The sequence below is a fragment of the Fistularia commersonii genome, chromosome 13, assembly GCF_037954325.1.
Source record: "Fistularia commersonii isolate RoL2024-O1a breed Wild chromosome 13, RoL_Fcom_v1.0, whole genome shotgun sequence".
NCBI classification, from domain to species: Eukaryota; Metazoa; Chordata; class Actinopteri; order Syngnathiformes; family Fistulariidae; genus Fistularia; species Fistularia commersonii.
Genome location: NC_141296.1, coordinates 4,472,703 through 4,494,687, shown reverse-complemented (window position 1 = coordinate 4,494,687; position 21,985 = coordinate 4,472,703). Strand labels below are relative to the sequence as shown.

Below are 21,985 nucleotides of genomic sequence, written 5' to 3'. Positions count from 1 at the left end.
TGTTGTAGATTTTTATTCATTAGTCAGTCACATTTAAACTGCTGTAATTTAGTAGTTTCAGAATACAGTACACAAGATGGGAAAATATACATTTGCAAAAGTGACCCCCGGATACTGACACATTTAGTCAATATATTTACACACACACAAACATGTGTTCTGTGGTTAGGAGTTACACTTTCCAAATTTTTCTCAAAGCTTGTATCGATTGTATTTATTTAAATATGTAGTTCTTGCGACTGCCAGACCACTGGATGATGTACAAACCCTACATTCGCAAAGCCACTTCAAAATCTTAATAGTAAAGTGTTTCTGCAGAGTGCTGCCCTCCATGTTTTTTAGCAGTGTTGTCTGTATTTCTAAGCCTACTCTGGTATTGTGGATGATAATAGTGCATCACGGTTCCTTGCTATAAAACTCAATTTTTTTGCTGTCCTGTATAGTCGTCATTCCAAAAAGTGGCAGAGAAACTGCTTCTATTAATCGACAATCACAGACCAGATCAACCCCTCCTGCTGCTGAGGAGGTAAGTGCAGTGTAGTCCTTTTCATTTAGAAACCAACATAACAGTTTTTATCCTTGTTCATGTATATCTGCTACTTTGTTAGTGTGCAGAAGAAGAGAGCCCGGATGTCATCCTAATCAATGATGAAGACGATATTGGAGTAGGATGTGAGCCAGTTGAAGGTAAGTCTTGTGTTTTAATTATAGTGCTATATGTTTGCCCCGAGGATAGACAGAAGCCTATAATTTCCAAATGAATTCTATAATACTGATAAGGGTTACTTTTGTACTCGTTGTAATTTACCACGATACTAAAAAGAATTCAATTCAATGAAGACAATAAGGAAATGTGTCTGGATATTTGAGTACACACAACGTTACACACACCTAATTATATAAGAAATCAATCGATTTTGTGATAATCTGTGTTTATAAGTCTGAAAGTAGTTCAAAAGTTTGCCTTATCCTACGGCCAGCTGAGCACTACAGTATTTGTTGTTGTTGGTTTTTTTTTAAGCCATCTACCTCCATTGCTGTTATTTCTCTCCCTCATTTTGCTACTGTACATACCAGCAGTTAAACATTGTTTTTAAGTGTGTATTTGTAGTTTGAATATTAAAAGCTGAATGGGTACAGATGTTTAAGCAGTCAATTATATTTTTGAACTCCCAGCGTCAACTTTGGCCTCTAGAGAGCAGCATTGATCCTGTTCTTATCTCATTGTTTTGTGGCCAAGATGAACCCAAATCCCACCAGTGGAAGGGGACTTACAAGAAACCCGGTGAAATTATTTTTATTGTTCCTCTTTCCACCCGGTCACAAGGAACTACTGTTAATAGAAATCCGCTGATTTAACTTTGACTTCTCTAAAATCAGGTATCTTTTGACTGTCTGATTATCTATCACGATCCAAGTTTTTTTTATTTAAGTTGGTTAAACTCAAAGTGGCTTAAACTGACTTGCGCCTCATTACAAAAAAAAATAAAATAAAAAAAAAGAGACATAGTAAACGATGATCCATGACTTAATGTGATGCACATCAGCAAGAAAAAAAAACCGTTTTTTTCAGTTTTTCCTCGTGTTGGTGTGGAATGCTGTGCATGTACTTCCACGAGAAACGCTACTTCCCCTCAGGCTATTGTTCTTAGGCAATCAATGAGATGACATCAGTGTGTTCATGCGAAGGAGTGGGGGCGACACAGACGGAAATAAATGGGAGGAGAGAGAAGGAGGCGGAGAAATTCGCCTTTTTTTTGTTACCACTGTTAAATAACCTCCCGACCAGAGGGACAGTTTTCTATCTTCGACTTATACAGCAGGGTTAGTCGTGTCAGGCCCGCTTCGCTAGCCGTTCCGATAACTTGAGGAGAACACCTGTAAATGAAGAGGAATTTGAGTGCGCCGTCTTTACGGTAAGCCCGCTTGTTGATCCCGCCCTCTCTTTGATAGAAAACTCGATGATGTCGCTTCGTCGTTAACAAGCTTGACCCAGAAGCCAGGGAAGGACGGGTAAAAGAGGGTAAAAACACTACAAAAACGGAGAATTCTGGAAGGGGCCGGGTCAGCCTTCCGACGAACCGGTGAGTTAAATCCGAAACGGTACCAGATGGTGAACATAATTTGGTTTTCTACAGGTAGTGGTAGCTGCACTGCAGCGTTGGCAAAGGAGTGGTCACATCAGCGGTAGAACACCAACGGCTCACCGAGGCTAGCTATTACAAAGTTCTCGTCGCGACTGCTTTTTTTCTATCGTGCTCACTCTAGTAACCGACGCTAGAAAACAATGCCCCGCGTATTAATGTTATGATAACAAGCGATAATACCGAGTAAATTGTCCCAAACGAGCGCTTAGCGCAACACAACTTCTGCTCCCGTGGCTAATCTGTGTTTGCTATGCTAACGCTAGCCTCGTTGGCACCGCCGCTCTCATTCGGCTATATGGGTTATTGTGATGCTAACGTAGCAGGACAGACAAACCAGGTCATGCGGGTGCAGAGTGAGTTTCTAGTCAGCTCGAATGACTTTATATCTTACATTGTCGTTTGTGTCGGTTGTTGCGTTGACCAAAACACCAAGTACGTCGATGCTCAAATGCATGGGTCTTTGTTTGTAAGAATCAACCCAAATCGACCTCCTGTGTTGACCGTTTCTGTTTAGCTAATGTTCCGAACTGACAGTCTACCGTGCGATTGTAAACCAACTGAGGATGGGGACAAAAATACTGCTCGCAGCCAGATAAAAATGTATTTTTTTAAAGGGAAATGAGAACTCTGATAGCGGAATGAGATATCTGGTTTGTGATTCCCGTCTCATTTGTTGTGTATTTTTGACTGTGTCTGGGTTTTTTGTGGTTTACCAGACAGAATAGAGAAGTGGATTTAATTTCCGAAATGACTTTCTTTATTAAACTGTGTGCCTGTGTGTTGTTTTGTCAATTGTGTTTTTCTTTTTTTAACAGTCAGTGGTTTGTCTAGTCTTATTCTGTCAAACACACTGGGGTACCAGGTCTGAGTTTATGAACCTGTTAGGTGGGTCTTGTGTGAACATGTTTGATAGCTAAATACCAGGGCAGAGATAGCTGTCACCATGAATGCACTACAACTTATCTTGTCATTGTCCCTGCAAATCTGAATTCCATCCAGACAGAAATTGCTTCACAATGACCTTAATTTGTTTGGCAAAATGTGTGTGGTTTGATTTTGCCAAGGCTCGTAAAACTTCCAAGACTACTCGTGGGCAGATCATTGATGAACTGTTGATTCTACCCATGCCTACCTTTGGGACTTCTGTCTCAAGGTGTGCCGGTTAATCCACCGTGGCCTGTGGTGTGTATGTGTGTCTACGTCTGTGCATGCACGTTAATGTCATGCGTGTTTGTTGGGAGGTAAATGGATTATGGGGCCAAAGCTTCAATCCAATTAGAAGCCTCACTCATCCTAAACTAGCACCCGTGCCGTCAAAACTGACCTCTTACCAAGCGTCAGGTAACAGAAAGATAACAGATGTACATTCAGACAATGGATCCTTTTTTTCAATGATAGTCACTGCAGTTTACGTTGGTCATTGCATTAACCAGAGTCTCGTTAAGCTGACAAAGCCTGCACTGTTGGTTTCATGTGTGCATGCTCACAGATGTCTTCTGACAGGGGTGAGTGAGTCATGTGGGTTGATGATCCAGATTCAGAAGAAACTGTGTGACTCGTGGCGTGTCAAGGCCTGATCTCATGTTAGAGGAGTGTGTAAGTGCTGTTGACATTTTGACCTATATTGCATACATGTTTGGAAAGAGGAGAACATGGCTCTATACATAACCCTTTTGTTGGCTTATTCCTAAAGGATTCTGAAGGGGTTTCTGAGAATGCAAAGCGGTCGCGTACCAAAGAAAGAATTTGAAGAAAATTTAAGTTTCGCACCATATTTAACCTTCCATTCATCCTTTCAGCATTTATCTCTTGCTTAAAACAAAAAATACAATTGATTATTTTATGTGAATAGCAAAGTAGAGAAAATCGCTAACATATTTTCTAAAAATCTTGTTAGATATGTATTTGACTTGTATAATGTGAAATACATTACAGTTAAATTTCTTTTTCAAAAAAAAGCAACAGTTTTCAAAATGGACTGCCCTCAAAATGATATTTTTTCTCAGTTAAAAGATTTGAACATTTTACTCTTGTCTTAATCCACTGATCAAAATGAACCATCTGAAGATTATAAAAGCACTGATCTACTAGCAGCAAGGGCTACTCTGAAATATTGTAAAAGCAGAACAGCAAACAGAACAGTTTGATGATGGGAAGTGTTTTGTAGTCCGATAGATAACTCACTTGAGTTTTACCTAGTTACCATTAGGAGAAGTGAGTCATACCACAATGTATGTGGTACATTTACGCTTATTTGCTGTAGTCTCTGATGTGCTACTCTGTTGAAGAAAAAATGGTTCTTGGCAATTCACTGTTGTTCTCGCATTCTTTTTCTCTTCTCTGAAGTTGAATTCATAACATCCTGTTTCTCAGGAAGTGGGTAGAGGTGGAAAAGGAGGGGAGTGGCAGTGGGATAGCGGTGATTGTTTTCTTTGTTCAGCGAAACTCACCACTGACCTTAAAGGCCAGTACTAACAGCTGTGAAAGGAGGAGATGTTAGGAGGGCAGAAGTCAAACACTCAAATATGGATGTAGCCCTCAATCTGAAACTATTTTCACACTTGGACTCATCTCTCCGAGTTGCACAAACTTCTCATTGTTCAACCAACCTCCCGGACTGACAGCTGCAAATTCCCTCCCCTGGCTGTGGCTGAACTACGCAGTTGCATTCCCAAGTGCACTTGCCAAGAAATATCAGTCACAGTTTATCATTCTTCTTGTGTGAATGACAGATATGCTCATTAGTGAAAAATGATAGCATGTTGCATGTTAATGATTACTTGCTTCTTCTTATTATAGATGATGTATAGTGACGCAGTGAGAGTTTTACTATTTGGAAAGTTGACACAGGATTTTGACCAGTAAATTTGCCTTAGACATTTTCAGTGTGGTAAACAATCCCACTTCAGAGGCAGTGAATGGTTGGGCTGTGCTGAATTTGCAGACGACATGTTAGGAATGCAAGATTAGCCCTTTTTCTGTCTCAAATTCAGCTCCTCTTGCCTTATCTTCCTCTTTTGGTCCTGAAAGCCTTTGTTTTTCCTTTTCTCTCCTCTGTCTATCTGTTTGTATTTGTTTGCCACCTTTTTTATCTGCCTTTTTCTGCCCATGGGATATTATAACAACCCTGTCCTGACTGTGACCATATATAGGCATCTGTTCTACAGGTGGGAGGTTACAGCACTTCTGTGTGTGCGTGTGTGTCTCTGCGTGTGTCTCTGCGTGTGTCTCTGCGTGTGTCTCTGCGTGTGTGTCTGCGTGTGTGTGGCATTTTGTCTCCTTTATGGTCATCCTCAACCCTCAACAGCATGCAAATGTGGTTTTGGGTTCACATTTCCTTTTGTCATTGGATTCAGCCACCCTGTTCTCTGATTAGCCTTTTCTACTTACATCCCCTTTTCTCAAACACTCAAACTTCCAGTGTGAAGATCAAGTCTTGTTTTTTTTCAAAACCTGTTGGGATCTGAATCATTATACTCAAATGTCGTCTCTGCTTCAAGGGAGAGTCAATCAGTAACTGAAATTTTGCACCGCCCCCACTAACTAGTCCAACCAGTCATGCAGAGGTGTGCGTGTGTGCTGGTGTATGTGCGTGCGTGCGTGCATGTGCTGAGTTTATACACCTTTCACGCCAAGGCTGACCGAGAGCCGAGCTGCTGCTAGTGAGGGTGTATTCACAGATAAGAGAATATTAGTCCCCACTTGTTGGGCTTTGATACAACAATGTCTTTCTCTCAGGGCTAAGCCAAGATAACAACAAAGGGACAGGTTGTTCCCTTAGGTGAGTGAAAATTAGGAGTATGTGACTGGCAGAGCAAGATAAACTACAGAGAGGAAGAAGAGAAGACAGGGATAATACAAAAAAAAAAAAAACATCTGTCTGACGGATTAATGTTTTTAGTTTTAAAACATATCCTGACACTGTAATCTCAATTAAATTTTTTATCAGAGTCATTATGAAGATTAAAATGTCATAACTCCCTGACCCAAACCCTCAAAAGAATGAGCAAGCAATATAGCTGTCTCCTATTTCTGCAAATATTATCCTGTGGTACATAAGGGGAACAACCAAACAACCGAGTGCTTCTCCACAGTCAACTGGTTATGTGTAATTGTAGATAATGAACAAACACACATGGTTACTGTAATTACAGTATTGCTTGTCAGTCTGAAAATAAATGTTCTCTGGCCCAGAAATGGCTTTAGGTTGGATATTTTCCTTGCTATTTCCCCTATGGGGATCAATAGAGGATTATCTTCAACCTACAATCTGCTATCTAAATGCAGATGAATGTAGGATGTTGGGGTTGGTGTATGTAAGTTGCCATGTTTTGCTGTTTTATATGTAAAGATCCATCCTATCCCCACTGACAGTCGTATACAGCTTTTTTTTCCAGAGTATTGCTTTTTTTCTGAGCTTTTCACTTAAAAATCTCTTCCTTTCCTTCAGTCTCTGTCTAAGGTCCTTGCCTCGCCTTTGTTGCTCATCATTTTTCTGGGTTTGGTGGTTCAGTGTCCTATATCCATGATCAACTAGAGCTTGACCTCTGACCTTGGCGTGATCTCTCACCTCTTCTTCCAAACCACGCTAACAGGTGAAGGTGTGTATTTCTGTATTATCTGCCTTTGGAAGTGTTCTGCAATGTACTCTTAAATCATTAAAAGAAGTGTCAAATCCAGTGGTAAGATGTGTCATGGTGCTAAGCCTCCGACATGTCCGAACAACCACTTTTAAATTTTTTCTCAGATGTGTCATCACAGGAATACAAAATGAAATTCACAGTTCAATGCAATAGATAGTTTTAATCTAGACACAAAGTGATTTTACTGGGTTAGGGATTTTGTCTTGAAACATTTATATGAGCCTGATGTGTATTATATTTAGCTAACCCTGATTTTGCCTGTTAGCTTGATCTGTGTTCCACATCTACTACAAATTCCTTTACACATTGAATAGGTGGGTACAGGCAAGGATTCATAGCTAGGTGCTTATTCACTTCTTTAAATCAAGCTGTACCCTTTGGAAAATATATCCAAATGACTAACTTTCAAAGCTTTAGCATGAACAGAATCCAAGAGGAGAATTCATTAGTGTGAACAGCCAAACCATTCTAAACCGGTAAGATATGGTTGAGGCTTGATTAAAAGCTAAGACATGGCTATCCTATATAATTTAGGTGGCAACAAAATGTCATTTGGGATAATCAGAAGCTACCCAGAAGCTGTTTCTTTCTTCTTTTTTTTTAATTTTCAAGGCTGTAGGAATTGTGAGTTAGATTTCTTAAACTGTCATCCCAGTCCAGAATGACTCCCAGTCATGAGATTAGCCATCTATAGCATTGATCATTGGTCTTTGCAATGCATTGATGAATTGGAGCAATAAGAAAGTCATTTCAAAGCGATGGGGATTATACTGTTTTTAAGGACAATGTGTTTTGGAATGAATTTCAGTTTGCTTTACAGTCGTCACTAAACTCGTTGCTGTTATAAATAACTGCGGAGAACAGATATACCTACCCTTTGTATTGAGTGTCCAACTCAAACACCCTGCATCCTCTATCTTAAGCGATATTTTATCTGAAGAGCCATGTTTGTTTTCATTAGTACTGTACAGTGCAAGCCCATATGGATGTAATGCCCCTTCTCTCCCCTTGGGGCTGTATAGTGTGTATGGAGCAGTGTGAGAGTGCAGCGGCTCTCTTGGAGTCAGTAAGGGAGCAAGAGGTGCAGTTTGAACAGCTGACACGGGCACTGGAGGAGGAGAGGAGGAGAGTGGGTCTCCCAGCCACCAGCCCTTCTGCGCTGGGTCGTCCCCTCCCTCACACACAGGTAACCTGCCCCATTGCCCCCCCCACCCCCCACCCCACTGAATATTAACATCCCAATCAAGAGCGCTGTTAACGCTCCATCTTTCACCTAAACATCATACCACTAATGTGATCATCCAACTTCATTGGATCTTCATCTTGACTATCATCGACATCAGTCCATATATTCGGAGCGAAATCACGCATTGGTTTCTTCCTCTGATATCCATTTGTCCATCAGTAATATCTGCCTCTGCCTCCGACCTCCCTCCTCTCCACCCGCTCGTGTGTGCTTGTGCGCATCATTTCCTGAAGAAATGCATCTCCAGTTCATTTATCTTTCAGAGCGATCTGCAAACTTATTGGCGCCTGTCAAGACACACTTACATGCCTCAAACATCCATCATCACAATGTCAGCATGCCTCTGTTGTCATGCCTTGGGTTGCACTCTTGTCACATGAATGCGGCTTTCGTCAACCCCTGTTCTGGAATCTCAGTTATTTTCTGTTCCAGCATGCTATGGAATACTTTCGTCTGTGTTTCAAGTGCGCAAAGCATGCATACATGTATGTGTTTTTGAATGGCTTTGCTTGGATAACGAATTTTGTTTTTTTTCATGCTCATGATGTATCAAGTACTTTCAAGCATCATCACTATTGTTTGCATGCAAATGCATTTTTGTAAGCTCCCACCTAACATCCAAAATAATTTTTTTTTTCATGACTTTTTCAAGATTTTTTTTTTTTTTATTATTCGTTACAGTGACGTTCATTTGGTAAGTTTTTAGTCTGGTTTAATCACATCCTTTACTATCTTTGCATGGGTATTTCTAACGGTGTATAATGTTGCAGATCAACAAGTGGCTTTAAAATAGATATTATCATTTCATTTTCATTTTGGATCCATCAATGTCTACCCGTAATCGAATTTTATTAATTTGTTTCACCAATATTGTTTTCCTTTATTACTGGTTAAGAATAAAATGTGTACTGAAATGTATTCAGAGGACATGTAAAAGAATATATTTTCCAGTGCTAAACTTGTAGGTTGTAAATTGTCATAATATGGAATTTCTATGTAATGTCATTGATTTGTACGAATAAGCACTGTGGTTGGCGCCCCAATCTCAAAGGGTCCCTTTGATGGAGCTCAGGCTACAGCAAATGAATGATAAATATGCATGACTCCTATCGTGTTTTTTTACGAGTTGCAGTAAAATTTTGATTTTCAGTCCATGTCTTTTATGAGGGCTGAAAGTGATTTTTTTTTTTTTTCATACCTTGCAGTCGCCAGTATAGGGTTCCATCTGTTTTTCCACCCAAGGTCCTGCTGTGAAACTGGAATTTTCAAAATTTTACTATATCCTTGTATTTTCTCTTAACCGAAGGTAATCGTTTTCAGAGTTGCTTTGTCTCGATAGACCAGCTTCTATTTGTGAGAGATTTGTTGCTGTGATTAATTTTTAATTTTGAAGAAAAGTGCTTGCTTTACTAGAGAGACCTCAGACCGTTATAGTGATGTTTTTCTTTCTTACCTTGGATGTTTGATGTAACAGTAGTCCTTCAGTGGTTGTATTTTCACATAATTTAGTCTTTGCAAATCACCCTGACTATCAGTGAGTGGTAAACTTTGCTTAGGTTACTATACCAGAACTTGCATCCTCATGCCTTTCGGCCACAAAATGTCAACCTGTTCTGCAATCGGGGATAAAAATTAACCATTCCTTTGTCTCTTTATAGCGTAACCTAATATCTGTGTTTATTGTTTGTCTTCTCGTAGGGCTTGCTGACATTGATTGTTTTGTCTGGAGTCTGGAAAGGGCATGTTTGATTACCGTATGGAATTTGAGAGTTTAGAGAGAGGGGATAATGCTATCTGGACATACTTCTCACTATAATATAAAACATTTGATTAGAGGCTGAACAAGGACAATTATTTGGAATTGTTTATAGGAAGGGAAAGCTTATAGAGGAAGTTAGTCCTTCAGCAATCTGCACTTTCCATTGTATTCAATAACAACCAGGCCTCCTTTCTGTTACAATACAAACAACAAAATGGCATGCTACTGCAAAATAGTGGTAGGATCAGTACAGATGTGGAGTTAGTATTGTGGTCAGTGGTGCTGACAGACAAAAACCCTGAGTGGAAGACTTCATGTTTTTTTTTTTTTTTTTTAATGAGCCTAGTTATGTGTTGTATTCATGTGATTCAGCTTGAGGCTGTCGTTGACACAGTGACTGAGGCTGTTCTGCTGCATAAAAACTGAGGTTTGCTCAGGGGTAGTGAAGTGCATCTTCTACAGTGTGATTATATAACAGAATTAGATGGTAGAGAGCGGAGATAAACAGCTACATTCCTAAAGCCCCCCCCCCCATCTTACATGGTTATAAGAAAAGAGTTCATAGGAAACCATTCTTCAGTATCTTTTGGTTTGTTGTCTCAGTAAAATAACTGCATGTCACGGATTTAAACCCTGTGCGTGTCGTCTTTCTCATATCCCAGAACGGGCGTCTAGGGGATGCAGATATAGAACGACTGAAACTGACAGACCCCTACTTAAACGGCACACAAGTATGTGAAGCTCAATTTCCATGTGAATATGAGTTCACCCCCTATCATTTGCATACTATCTGTAAGTGATTATATATTTTAAAGCGGGATGTTTGTGATACAGTACAGGATGGTGGACCCTGCACACAGTGCTCTAGATGAGAGCTACACACCAGAGGATGACTCACAAGAAGGACATTCTGTCTTCTCTGAAGAAGGAACTCTACGGCGGCCAGACAATGGGGTAACTGATAAGACATGCATGTCAAGAGAGTATCTCCAGAGTTCTCAAGTCAGTGACCGACATCCTTACTTCTTGGTTAGGATTAGAGCAGGAGAAGGTATCAAATCCAGCAAACTTCATTTGATTGCCTTTACTAAAACCTACCTTTCTACACTGTTCCCAACCTCTTCTAGATGAGGAAACCAATATCACGCACAGTCCTCCCCACTGACTCAATGTCGATTGACGGGGGCATGTCTGTGCCTGGAATGGGCGGCTACAGCGCAACACTGGACCGTCCATACAGACAGGTTGGAGGTGGAGGAGACTATCCTACAGCCACAGTTCCGAGAAACTACCACTACGGCCCTGTGGGGGGTTTTGATGACTACCGTGGAGGCCCGCCATCCGAGGCGTACACTAGTTTAAGCAGGGGCTCACATATGGATGATCGCTACAGGTACGAGACCTTGTGCACAGAATGACACGTTTTATTTTGCGGTTTTTGGTTTCCACATCAATTTGAATTTTATTTTTCATTTTTATCCATATTTTACATGGACAAAAGTGAGACACCCACACATTCGGCATGGTACTAGGTTAATAGATGTCTGTTATACTCTCTACAAATGATAGAAAATGTTGTTGCCACACATTTGAGGACTACGTGTTTGTTGCTTGCTTTTACTGGACTGGAGGGTTAAATTATACCACACAAAAGCCAGGGCTTTATTACAAAAGCAAAATAAAACAGCCCCATTAACAGTGAGCTAAAAATTAGCCGATTGTCATGGGAAAGAAATTATAATGGCTTACCTGCGTTGCCTGCACTTGTTCAATAGCAAAAAAATCAAAAGATGGTTCTACCCCTTTTGATTAGACAGGAGTATGTCTGACAGTATGAATGTTTGTACTCTAAAAAATAGGGAAACTGCATGTTCAAATCAAAATACTGGATTGGAGGACCCTAAAGTATGGCCTTGAAATGAGGGATTTATTGTTTATTACATTTCTTGAGTGTGGAAACATGTTCTATTACTTCCTGGTTGCCACACTTTGTAATTGCATACCAAATGCAAAAGGTCTTAGTCACCTGAAGAGGTTACATCCCTGTAAAGCTTGACACGTGCATAGTGTTGAATTTTCACAAAAAATGAACGGAAACCAATGGCTCCACAAAAGCTTTTCAACAACATAAATTTAAGGGTTTTCTGGTAGTATCTGAACTTGGTTTTCCTCCACTCTGCTTTTTTTTGTTATCGAACATACAGCGTTGTTCGTTTTAAATGGGTTCCACTCCAGATTCCATATTCTCTTATCAAATTTCTTTACACTGCAGGCCAGTTGACGGCTATAGGACTCTGGATTCTGGTTACCGGGCCCCAAGCCGTCAGCAGCTCGACCCTTATGCAGCACAGCCCCAAGTGGGCAGGGGAATGAGGGCCATGGGCTCAGCAATGGAGATGCGATACGGCCACGGCCACTACGGCCTCGAGGACGACCAGCGGAGTGTGGGATATGATGACTACGGCATGGGGCCTCCACCCATGCACCCTGGAGGCTATGGCACCATGCCACGGCTGGGACACGGCCCCGGAGGAATGGACAGGAGACGCTTAAGGTAAAGAATCATAGGCGCTGCAATGCTAGTTTTCATTGAGAGAATGTCTGTATGTATCTAGTGGTACGAACAAAGTAAATTCCTAAAACTTAATCATACATTCACCAAATATCAACTTGTGCCACATGCAGGAGCTGTGAGGACACGTTGGATGGGGATATGGGAGGGGTTGATCCCTATGCCTGGGCTGTTCCGATGACAATGGAGCGAGGTAGCATGGCTTCACTCGACAGCACACTGAGGAAAGCTCCACCTTCTTCATGGAGACAGCCAGAACTGCCGGAGGTGATCGCCATGTTAAACTACCGTTTGGATCCCGTCAAGACAAACGCTGCCGCCTTCCTTCAGCATCTCACTTTCAAAAATGACAAGGTAAAGGGATGATCGCAGACCCCCCCCCCCCCTTTTTTTTTTTTTTAACAGTGACACATCCTTAATGATGGGTTTTAATGAACTATATGGTTGTCCAGGTCAAGTCAGAAGTTCGTCGCCTGAAGGGTATCCCAGCCTTGGTGTCACTACTGGACCACCCCAGCAAGGATGTGCACCACTCTGCCTGTGGCGCACTCAAGAATATTTCATATGGACGTGACCCAGACAATAAGATTGCCATGAAGAACTGCGATGGAGTACCTGCTTTAATCAGATTGTTGAGGAAGACTCATGACCAGGATCTCACGGACACCATTACAGGTATCAGCGTTTGGTCACTGATGGTGTAACTATCTGCAGTGCTCTTGCAGCAATTCTTGACACCGGATTTTAAAAACCGTTGCATATCATCAGAGCATTTGGCACTCAGCCCCAAATCCAGCAGGCTCAAGATTTTAAAATACTTTAAACCAAAAAAAAAACAACAAAAAAACGGACTTTACTCAGCTTGAGACAGTGATTAAAATAAGAAATTGTAAACTGATAAAACATTTTTTTTGAAAATTGGTACATGAATAAACCATTCTATTTACGATGGTAAAAAACCCAAGGAGAAATATTCATCAATAAGTTTTGGTGATTGTTGGCTCCTCTTCTAAAAACCCCTGCTTGAATTTTAATCAAGGACAGTAGACTGTTTTGTTATCAGTAATAAAAATAAAGCAAAGCATCAAAATAGTTCTTTCTCAACTTGCAATTTACATTTTTCTTATTTTGTATTTTTATTTTAGGTGAAGTACATTAATTGTGACTGTAGACTTTCTGTCTTCATTAGTTACTAAAGCAATTGCAATTTACTGTGGTTGGTCTGTGATCCCTGATATCCTGATTTTTCCCATCCTCATTCTTCTGCCCAACATATGTATGGCATTTAATCACTGGTCCTCGTTTTAATGTTAGTATGCTTCGTATAGGACAGTGTGAGCTGCAACCAACCTAAAATGAATAGCATTATAGGTGTGAAAAAGGGAAATTAACAATATTCACGCAGTCACTTGTCATACCGAATTACATTTCCAAAATGCCGGTAAACTGCATTGATCTCTACGGAATCACAGCACAAATTTCTTAATGTCTGGAAAACAGTGATTAGTTCTCAGTTAAAGTTCTCTAAAGGGATAAGCAATGTATCTATTAATGTTCAACTTGTCAAAATTCCATAAATTCAAGTGCAAAAACTAGAAATGTCTGGTTTGGTCACCATAAATACATTAACTCCTCTTTCTTTTTTCAATTTTTCAATATTCCCATAAATGTGTCCTCAAATCAACACAACAGTTTCAATCTATCTTCAAATCCATATTTATTTAAGACAATACCTCTGTCAGTAGCCATGGATGCTAGTCATGTTCAGTAAAGTTTAAAAATGCATTTTCATATGTATAGAACTTAATGCCAATTTTGATCACTTGAAATATCTTTTTGCTATTGTTAATATGACGTAACTGTTCTGAGCAATTCTGCAAGACTTATTGAATTTTTTTTTTTTTTTTATTCAATACACAGGCACCTTGTGGAACCTGTCATCCCACGATTCAGTAAAGATGGAGATAGTGGATCACGCACTACACGCACTGGCTGATGAGGTGATTGTGCCCCACTCGGGGTGGGAGAGAGGGAGCAATGGAGGGGAGGAGAGCTGCAAGCCCCGCCATCTGGAGTGGGAGACTGCCTTGACCAACACTGCTGGCTGCCTTAGGTAAAATGCTGAGCAGTGGCAGGAAAAACTCAAGCGTGGTGCAAACTGTTTTTGAAACAAATAAATGACCTGTTTGTATTTCCCTTGTCTGAAACAGGAACATTAGTTCAGAGCGCAGTGAGGCCAGGCGGAAGCTGAGGGAGTGCACAGGATTGGTGGATTCACTCATGTACATCGTCCAATCCCAGATCAACCGCAAACATGTGGATAATAAAGTAAGTCATTGCTTACTTGTCTACTAAAGTGTTTGATTCTTTCTTTTTTTTTTTGTCTCAATCAGTTAATCCTGTCACTTCTTTCATCCCTTCCCGCAGTTAGTAGAGAACTGCGTCTGCCTCCTGAGGAATTTGTCCTATCACGTTCATCGTGAAATCCCGGGCTGTGAGCGATACGCAGAGACGGTATCCCTCAACCAGGCACCTGCAACCAGCACTAACAAAGGTGGATGCTTCGGCTCGCGAAAAGGCAAAGGTAAGTGCCGCGCTGGGCGCAGTTATGACGTTTTTGAAAAATGGCTGATGGGTTTGGGCCTCTTGGTGGCAGAATCACCTGTTTTTCACTTTCTACCACTGTTTCCTGTTCCTCCTTTCTCTCCTTCCTCTGTCCTCCCTCCCTCCCTGCTTCAATCCCCCCCTTTTTTTAGATGAGTGGTTTTCCAAAGGTAAGAATGTCCTTGGAGTTCTTGTGTACTTCTAAACTATCGACTATACTCATACAGTACTAACACAGAACAATATTCAGAGATGTCTAACATTCAAAGTCACTTTCCAGTACACAGGCATGGTCACCTGCTGCTAAACAAACACTGCATGGTCCCGGTGTTCATCTCACTGTCTGCATGGCTGTGTTTTTATACGACCGTTTTATAAAAAATAGAAGACTAAATGCTGCCAACTTTACTTTTCCTTAATTCTTGAATTCAGTATTTTCTTTTTTTGTCTTTGTTTTTTTGTGTGCAGGTAAGAAAGATGATGATGGCACTGCAGACCAAGTAGACATTCCAAAGAGGACAACGCCTGCCAGAGGTGATTTTTCCACATTTTATTTGGTTCTTTTTTTTCCCCCCACCCACCTCTGAACAAATAGTTCAAACTATTGACATGTAGTTTAAGTCCATTTCATCTGCATTCTAAACTCAGCGTATCCTTTTTAGGATTTGGTTTAGTTTGAGGAAAGAATAACCTCTCCTGGTGGCTATGTTTGGCTGAGTCTGTGTCCGATATCTGCCTGAATCGCTAAATCTAAATTACTTCCCCGCTGCTGATCTCAGGCTACGAGCTGTTGTTCCAACCGGAGGTGGTTCGTGTTTACACATCGCTCCTCAGAGAGAGCAAGAACCCCTCTGTGCTGGAGGCTGCAGCCGGTGCCATCCAGAACCTGTGTGCTGGCCGATGGACGGTAAGTACTGCTCTTTGTGAAATTCCTTTTTAAAACAGGCATACAAAATAGTAGAATTGCAGAAGTCCGTTGCTTTGTAAAATGAATTAGTCTCTTTAACATATATGTAATTAAAAATTCCTTCCCGGTTTGCACGTTCTTTAGTATGGTCGTTACATCCGGGCAACCGTGCGTCTGGAGAAGGGTCTCCCGATGATGGCAGAGCTGCTAGCTCACGGTAATGACCGCGTGGTTCGGGCAATGTCCGGAGCCTTGAGGAACCTCGCCATCGACAACCGCAACTGTGAACTACTCGGTAAGATTGTTTGGAAATGTGACAGTGATCAATAATCAAAAGGCAGCAGTCGGATCCTTGCGTGTTTGAAGCCCGTTTTTTTTTTTTTTCTATCATCACACAAAACTGTTTGTTTCTGTAGGCTTGCATGCTGTGCCTCACCTTGTGGCCAACCTCCCCGGAGGCCAGAGCCAGTCTGGGCGAGTTCTATCCGAGGAGACGGTGGTGTCTGTGCTGAGCACACTGGCAGAGGTGCTAGGCAACAGTCTAGAGGCAGCAAAGACCCTCAGAGCATCGCAGGGTATTGAGAGACTGGTGCTTATTAACAAAGATGGGTAAGTATGTTCTGTAAATGACATGTTCGGATTTTTTGTTCCCCTGATTACCTTTCTACATCTCCCAAATGTTATGTGACACATCTCCGTTTTGTGCTCATGAGTTAACGACCGTGGTCAGATTCAAAGCAAATCCTCACGCACGGGAACGCGTATGTGTTTAATAGGAAACGCTCTGACCGCGAGGTGCGAGGCGCCGGCCAGGTACTGCAGCTTGTGTGGGCCCACAAGGAGCTGCGTCGGCCTCTGGAAAAAGACGGCTGGAAAAAGACCGACTTCACGGTCAACCTGAACCCCAACGCTACCAACGGCCCGAGTAACCGCACCAATGGCACCTATGAAGACAGCACCACGCCGCTGCTGGAGAGAGGTCTGTGTGATAAGCAGACGCCATCTCACACGCTACTGCTATTTTCGCCTGAATGATTTAACAAAGTCCACTGAAAACCTATGAATAGAGTTTTGAAACAAGAAAATAGTGTAGGATTGTTTTGAAAATACAGGTATGCGCTGTTGAGCAAACTCAGACGTCGTGCTCGAGCGCACACTACTCTCATGACGTTTGCAGATTTATTCGTGTTTATCACAGCTCACAAGCATCTTAATCCTATTAGAGAAGGCACTCCCGCTCTTGATATCTCCATTCATGATGATCTTTTAAACTGAAGCTCTTTTTCTGTCATCGGCATTCATTTTTGCCGGTAAATGGCTCAATGTTACAATTTCATTTGTATTGTTTTTCCTCCATTTCAGGGGAAAAGAGAGACATGATTCCACTAAATGACCTTGGCCCTGGTTAGTGCAAATCACCGTAATATGTAATTTACAATTAATCAAGCTGATGATGATGAAGGTCATTTATCTCATTCTTGCATTCTGTCTTAGAGGCTTACACTACACTGGACCAGAGGGAGAGGAGACACACTCTGGATGAGACCACAGACACTTTACCGGTACCGTTATGACTTGTTCCAAGTCATCACCATGTGGAATTGCTTATCTAACAACACTAACACACATATTACCCGCTTTTCCGTTAAGAATTCCTCACTAAGACGCTTCCGTCGGCAACAGTCAAACCTCTCAATACCTCACAGTTTTTCTTTTCTCGAACTCACAAGTTCTTACCTCCTTTCTCTTTCTCTCTCTGGTTGTCTCTCAGCGAGGGGTGTATGGGGGAAGAAAGGGCTCCCTGCCCCTGTTGGACTCCTACGATGGTTAGCCCTCCCCCTCCCCTCTACCCCCCTCTGCATGTAAGAGCATGGTATGTCCGACTCACCTCTTGTCCTGCATGGACTTTTTTTTTCCTTCGTCTCCCTTGGAGAAACCCGGTCTTTGTCTTTTACTGTGTACAGAAGATTTTCAGTCCGCTGTTCCTCTATTTGTATGTACAAACCCCCTGTTGTAGTATGAAAATGCTGCAAGGGGCTCATTGTGCATTGTGTTAGCCTGTTAGTGTGGAGATGAACAGTACACAGTTTATGCAGTAGTGTTGTCACAAGCCTAAGAAGATATCAAAGAAAAAAAAAAAGGACATTTTATTTCATAGGTTAAGTTTGAGGAGTCTTTTCGGATTGTGATTTTTTTTTTTTTTTTTTTTTAATAATCTTTTTAAGATGAAGTGACTAGGTTTTAATTAGGAAAGCACACAATTGGCATTGATTCAGATCTCAATTTTTTACACTTGTTTTTGTCTGTATCATATGCTGTAAGAAAAAGGAAGAACACGTTGTTCTTCAGCTGATGAAAAATGGCAACATAAATATTAAAAGGGCACTCTTAAAATTCTTGCAAGAATAGGGCTTTTTCTGGTCAAAAAAAAGTCAGAATTATGTTATTAAAATGACTAAGCGTTGAAACAAAAAAGCTGAAATGCTGACTAGATTTCTTTTGGTCTTGAATTGGGTCACAAGAAGTTTGCAGCGTTCTCTGTTACGTCTGACCTCAAAACCCAGTTTGCTTGTGGAGAAAATGCCAAAAAAGCAGTTTTTTTTTTTTTTAAAGAAATGCCTTCTGTTAAACTAGCAGTGAAAGTTCTGGAGGAAGCTGCATTATTTCAAAGGATTATTTTGTTAATTATCAACATTGTGGTGAATTTCCTTTTTTTTTTTTTTTTTTTTTTTTGTTCTTTTTAGATTATTAATCAGCAATTAATCTTCCTTCCTCTAGAAAAACTGATAGTGTGCATCACCCAGACGGGGCCATCCTTGCCCTACCACTGCTACTGAGGAGAGAGGATCCCGATGCACAGACTCTCTCCCTCTGTTTGTCCCCTTTGACCCGCCGCCCCGTATCCTTCCACCTCTCCATCTCCAGGCAGATGAGGGTTGGCATCCAAAGAAAGCAGTTGTGTTGAAGGAGACGAAAAGCTCCGCAACGCACGTTCCGATATGTTCACACCTCCTCGTTTTTCCTTCTTTTTTTTTTTTTTTTTTTTTTTTTTAACGTTATTGTAGCAAAATGGAATATATTCAGTTAAATTATAATTCTCCCGTAAAGGCAATCACCCTTGTCGACAATCATGTATTCCTGGTGTTCTCATCCAGCTTGTTAGAATTTCTTTTAATCGTTTTTTTTTTTTTTTTTATTTGCTGTTAGCAATATTTTGTTAAACTGTTACATGGCTGCCAATACCTGCATCGTAACCAGGAATTTGTACGTAGACTTCTGTGTAGGTATATGCTGTATATAAAAAAATAAACTGGGATGACTGCATTTAGTTCTGGGTTATTAATTTAAATTATACCCTTTTGGGAGGTCAAGAGGGCCAGGTAGACGGGATGGCCACCGCCGTCTTGTAGATTGAGAATGTTATTTGTATGGGAGTTATTTCCCTGTCTAGAGTGATATCCCTCAGTTTGGACAGGTGCAGATGAACACAAGAAAAGGGCAACCGTGTGTATATTTGAGAGCAAGAGTGTGTGTGTGTGTGTGTGTGTGTACATGTGAGGAAAAGCCTATGGACCTTTTTTGTTTCAATGTGTATTGGTGTGTGTGTGTGAGCGTGTGTGCGCGCATACCAGAATCATAAAAAAACCACATTTTCATTTTGTTTGCTCAAATTGTCTTATTTTTAATCTCGCGCTGTCCCTTTGTGACACTAATTTTGTTTGTTTTTAATGTACCAACTGCCTCGATTTGTATTAACTTTTTTTTTCTCCTCAAGTGTGTGGGGGGGGGGAATAATGTTTTCCGCTGCTCTGTTACTTGTTTTAAATCTTTTTTCTGTCTGGCATGAGACCACCATTCCAGTAGAACATATGAAAGTTGGGTCATTTGAAGTTGAACTCTGCACACGAACCACTACATCACTGTTATATCCATTCGAATTCTACTGTTAGATAATAACACCACAGACACGGAGAGAGTGACAAATACAAAGCAGGGACTCCCCCCAAATAAGTGCATCCCCTGCCTTTTTTTTTTTTCTTTTCCTTTGTTTTTTCCCTCCTCCTCTCAAAAAAATACACATTCTGGACTTAGATGGGACTTAAGTTCAGGAGCAATCAATATTTATCTTGGGAGGACAAAAGCACAATTTGGTCTGTGCTGTATTTTCTTGTTTCCTTGTACTGTTTCCGCTTTGTGTTGAGTTTGTCTCTTACCCTCTGTTTGGGGAGTGTGTGTTGGGATGGATGGTAAGAGAATTGTTTAACTGTTTTACCACTCAATTGTTTTCATGCCTGCCAAGAGACCTTTTTTTTTTTTTTTTTTTTTTCCATCTCTCTACACATAGTATATTTGTAATGTTGCCTATTCATGTAAAATGACCATTCATACCTGCCTTGGCTCTGAGCAGTTTTTTTCAGTAAAGTATGTAACTGGTAATACTGTTTTTATAAATAAAGATCTTTTCTTAGACAATACTTGAGTGTGTGATTGATGCATCGAGGTGAGGAACAACTGCAGTATAACGTGGATGAACATGTCTAATTAAAGAGTCCCTTTTTGTAATGTCATCCCCTTGCTCTTAAGGCGAACAGCAAAGGCACAAACTTCACACCATGTCAAACACGCGCCGCCGAGCATCAGGGTGACTTCTTGCGCGGGAGGCAATGATTATCAAGGCTTGTTATCCGCAAAGTTGCGTTTCATCGGACGTATCTGAACTCCCCCGCGAACACGAGGCGAACGTTCAGGTGTCGACATCCTCTGCGCGCTGAGCCGCGTGGCGACGGGGAATAGAGGTCGTCGCGCGGGGGGGCGTGCGTCGGGTCGCCGCCGCAGGAACATGCGAAAGTTTCTCGAAGTCATGGGAGTTCTCGAGAGTTTCCAGTATGTGACACATCTGAAATGAATCCTGCACGGATTGAGAAGCAGCTGCGGGATCACGAGGGCTCTTAAGAGTGAGACTTGAATATTTGCCTATGAGCTGTATTTCTGCCGCTTATAACCAGATATTGAAGATTATGCACCTTCATTCAAGCGCACACGTCTAGCGTCAGAGGTAAAATAGAAAGTTTGATATGTCCAGAATATATGAATACAGTCGGCATATAATATCTACTGCGTTCGGTTGTTTTAAGTATTAAAAACGTAAGCATCAATGTTAAAGAATTATATTGAGGAGTTCAAGGGATAATTTATGCACCAGAACTTGTGACAAGTTTAAGATCTACTTTTCTACAATGGCATTTCATGATTAAGTCGTAATTTATTCAGCCATCGTTCCAACAAATAATTACTTTTGTAAATGAAGTGAAGATTATTATAATTTTGAATATTTCTTTGACATTTCATTTTTCTTCTGCATTATCTAATTGAAATATTGATTCATTTGGCGGCACAAATTAATTGTGCCACCATTATTTTTATTTATTTATTTTTAATTCGGTTCTATTTATTTATTTCAAAAAGTCGATCTGGCCCAGTTTTAAACTCTGAAGTTTACTATCACTAAAAACTTATCTTTTCACGAGGAAAATGTCTACCGCTGCTGCTTTATTGATATTTGTCTGATGATCGTGGCGATCGATAACTCGTCGCAGTTCCTGATCGATCAGATCATACAACGTGAATATAGTTTGACATTGAGACGGCGTATCAAAGTGCACAATGAACTGGTGTTAAGCCAAATTCTTGGCTTTCACTTACCTATTTATTACGTCTCGATAAATCTAACAGCACTTGGAATAAATCCTCACTTCGGTGTTTATTGAATCTGTATGCGGGGCGTGTTGATCTATTTTGGAAATTGTAATTTGTGCAGCTGATAAACTGTACCGGGTTCTACCAAGAGGAGTCCCAGCACCTTATCTGTGATAAATAAAGTTAGGAAAGAGTTATATTGACATGTATCGCAATAAACATAAAGTTTTGTTCTTGAAAAGTCCAAGAAATGAGAAAAATAGGAAATGTTTATCAAGCCGCAGTGGGAGGGAGTGAACTAAAAGTGAACGACCCTGGACAAAGACCCCGCCGCCGATCTTGGGATGCCTGGCGGACGCGGTTGCCAGAGTATTTTATCAGGGCCGTAATAAATTGCAGGCAAACATAAA

General features: G+C 40.9%; 1 protein-coding gene across 11 annotated transcripts; it reads left to right on the top strand.

Annotated features, from left to right (window-relative positions):
• Window positions 1–1,766: 1,766 nt before the first annotated feature.
• On the top strand, window positions 1,767–20,353 carry LOC147227662 (catenin delta-1-like). Of its 11 annotated transcripts, none has more exons than XM_086157762.1 (22): window positions 1,781–1,916; window positions 6,598–6,748; window positions 7,813–7,976; window positions 10,458–10,526; window positions 10,630–10,749; window positions 10,923–11,188; window positions 12,068–12,349; window positions 12,481–12,721; window positions 12,820–13,042; window positions 14,288–14,480; window positions 14,578–14,695; window positions 14,795–14,951; window positions 15,124–15,141; window positions 15,440–15,505; window positions 15,751–15,878; window positions 16,023–16,173; window positions 16,295–16,487; window positions 16,655–16,857; window positions 17,241–17,282; window positions 17,373–17,440; window positions 17,650–17,751; window positions 18,657–20,353. In XM_086157762.1, exons 3-21 carry the CDS (start codon window positions 7,818–7,820, stop codon window positions 17,707–17,709), a joined length of 2,757 nt encoding a protein of 918 aa, XP_086013888.1. In that variant the 5' UTR covers window positions 1,781–1,916; window positions 6,598–6,748; window positions 7,813–7,817; the 3' UTR covers window positions 17,710–17,751; window positions 18,657–20,353. The 11 variants fall into 11 exon arrangements, with proteins under 11 accessions (XP_086013895.1, XP_086013888.1, XP_086013897.1 ...); XM_086157772.1 differs by lacking the exon at window positions 1,781–1,916 and adding an exon at window positions 1,964–2,084 and having other exon boundaries at window positions 17,650–17,704; XM_086157761.1 differs by lacking the exon at window positions 1,781–1,916 and adding an exon at window positions 1,964–2,084.
• The last annotated feature ends 1,632 nt before the right edge of the window (window positions 20,354–21,985 follow it).

Excerpts from the sequence above, each read along its gene's own strand:
- LOC147227662 (XM_086157772.1), top strand. The coding sequence starts at position 7,818 with ATGGAGCAGTGTGAGAGTGCAGCGGCTCTCTTGGAGTCAGTAAGGGAG. Across the intron at positions 16,174-16,294 it reads CCGCAACTGTGAACTACTCG|GCTTGCATGCTGTGCCTCAC; the intron begins GTAAGATTGTTT and ends TTGTTTCTGTAG. Across the intron at positions 16,858-17,240 it reads CACGCCGCTGCTGGAGAGAG|GGGAAAAGAGAGACATGATT; the intron begins GTCTGTGTGATA and ends CCTCCATTTCAG.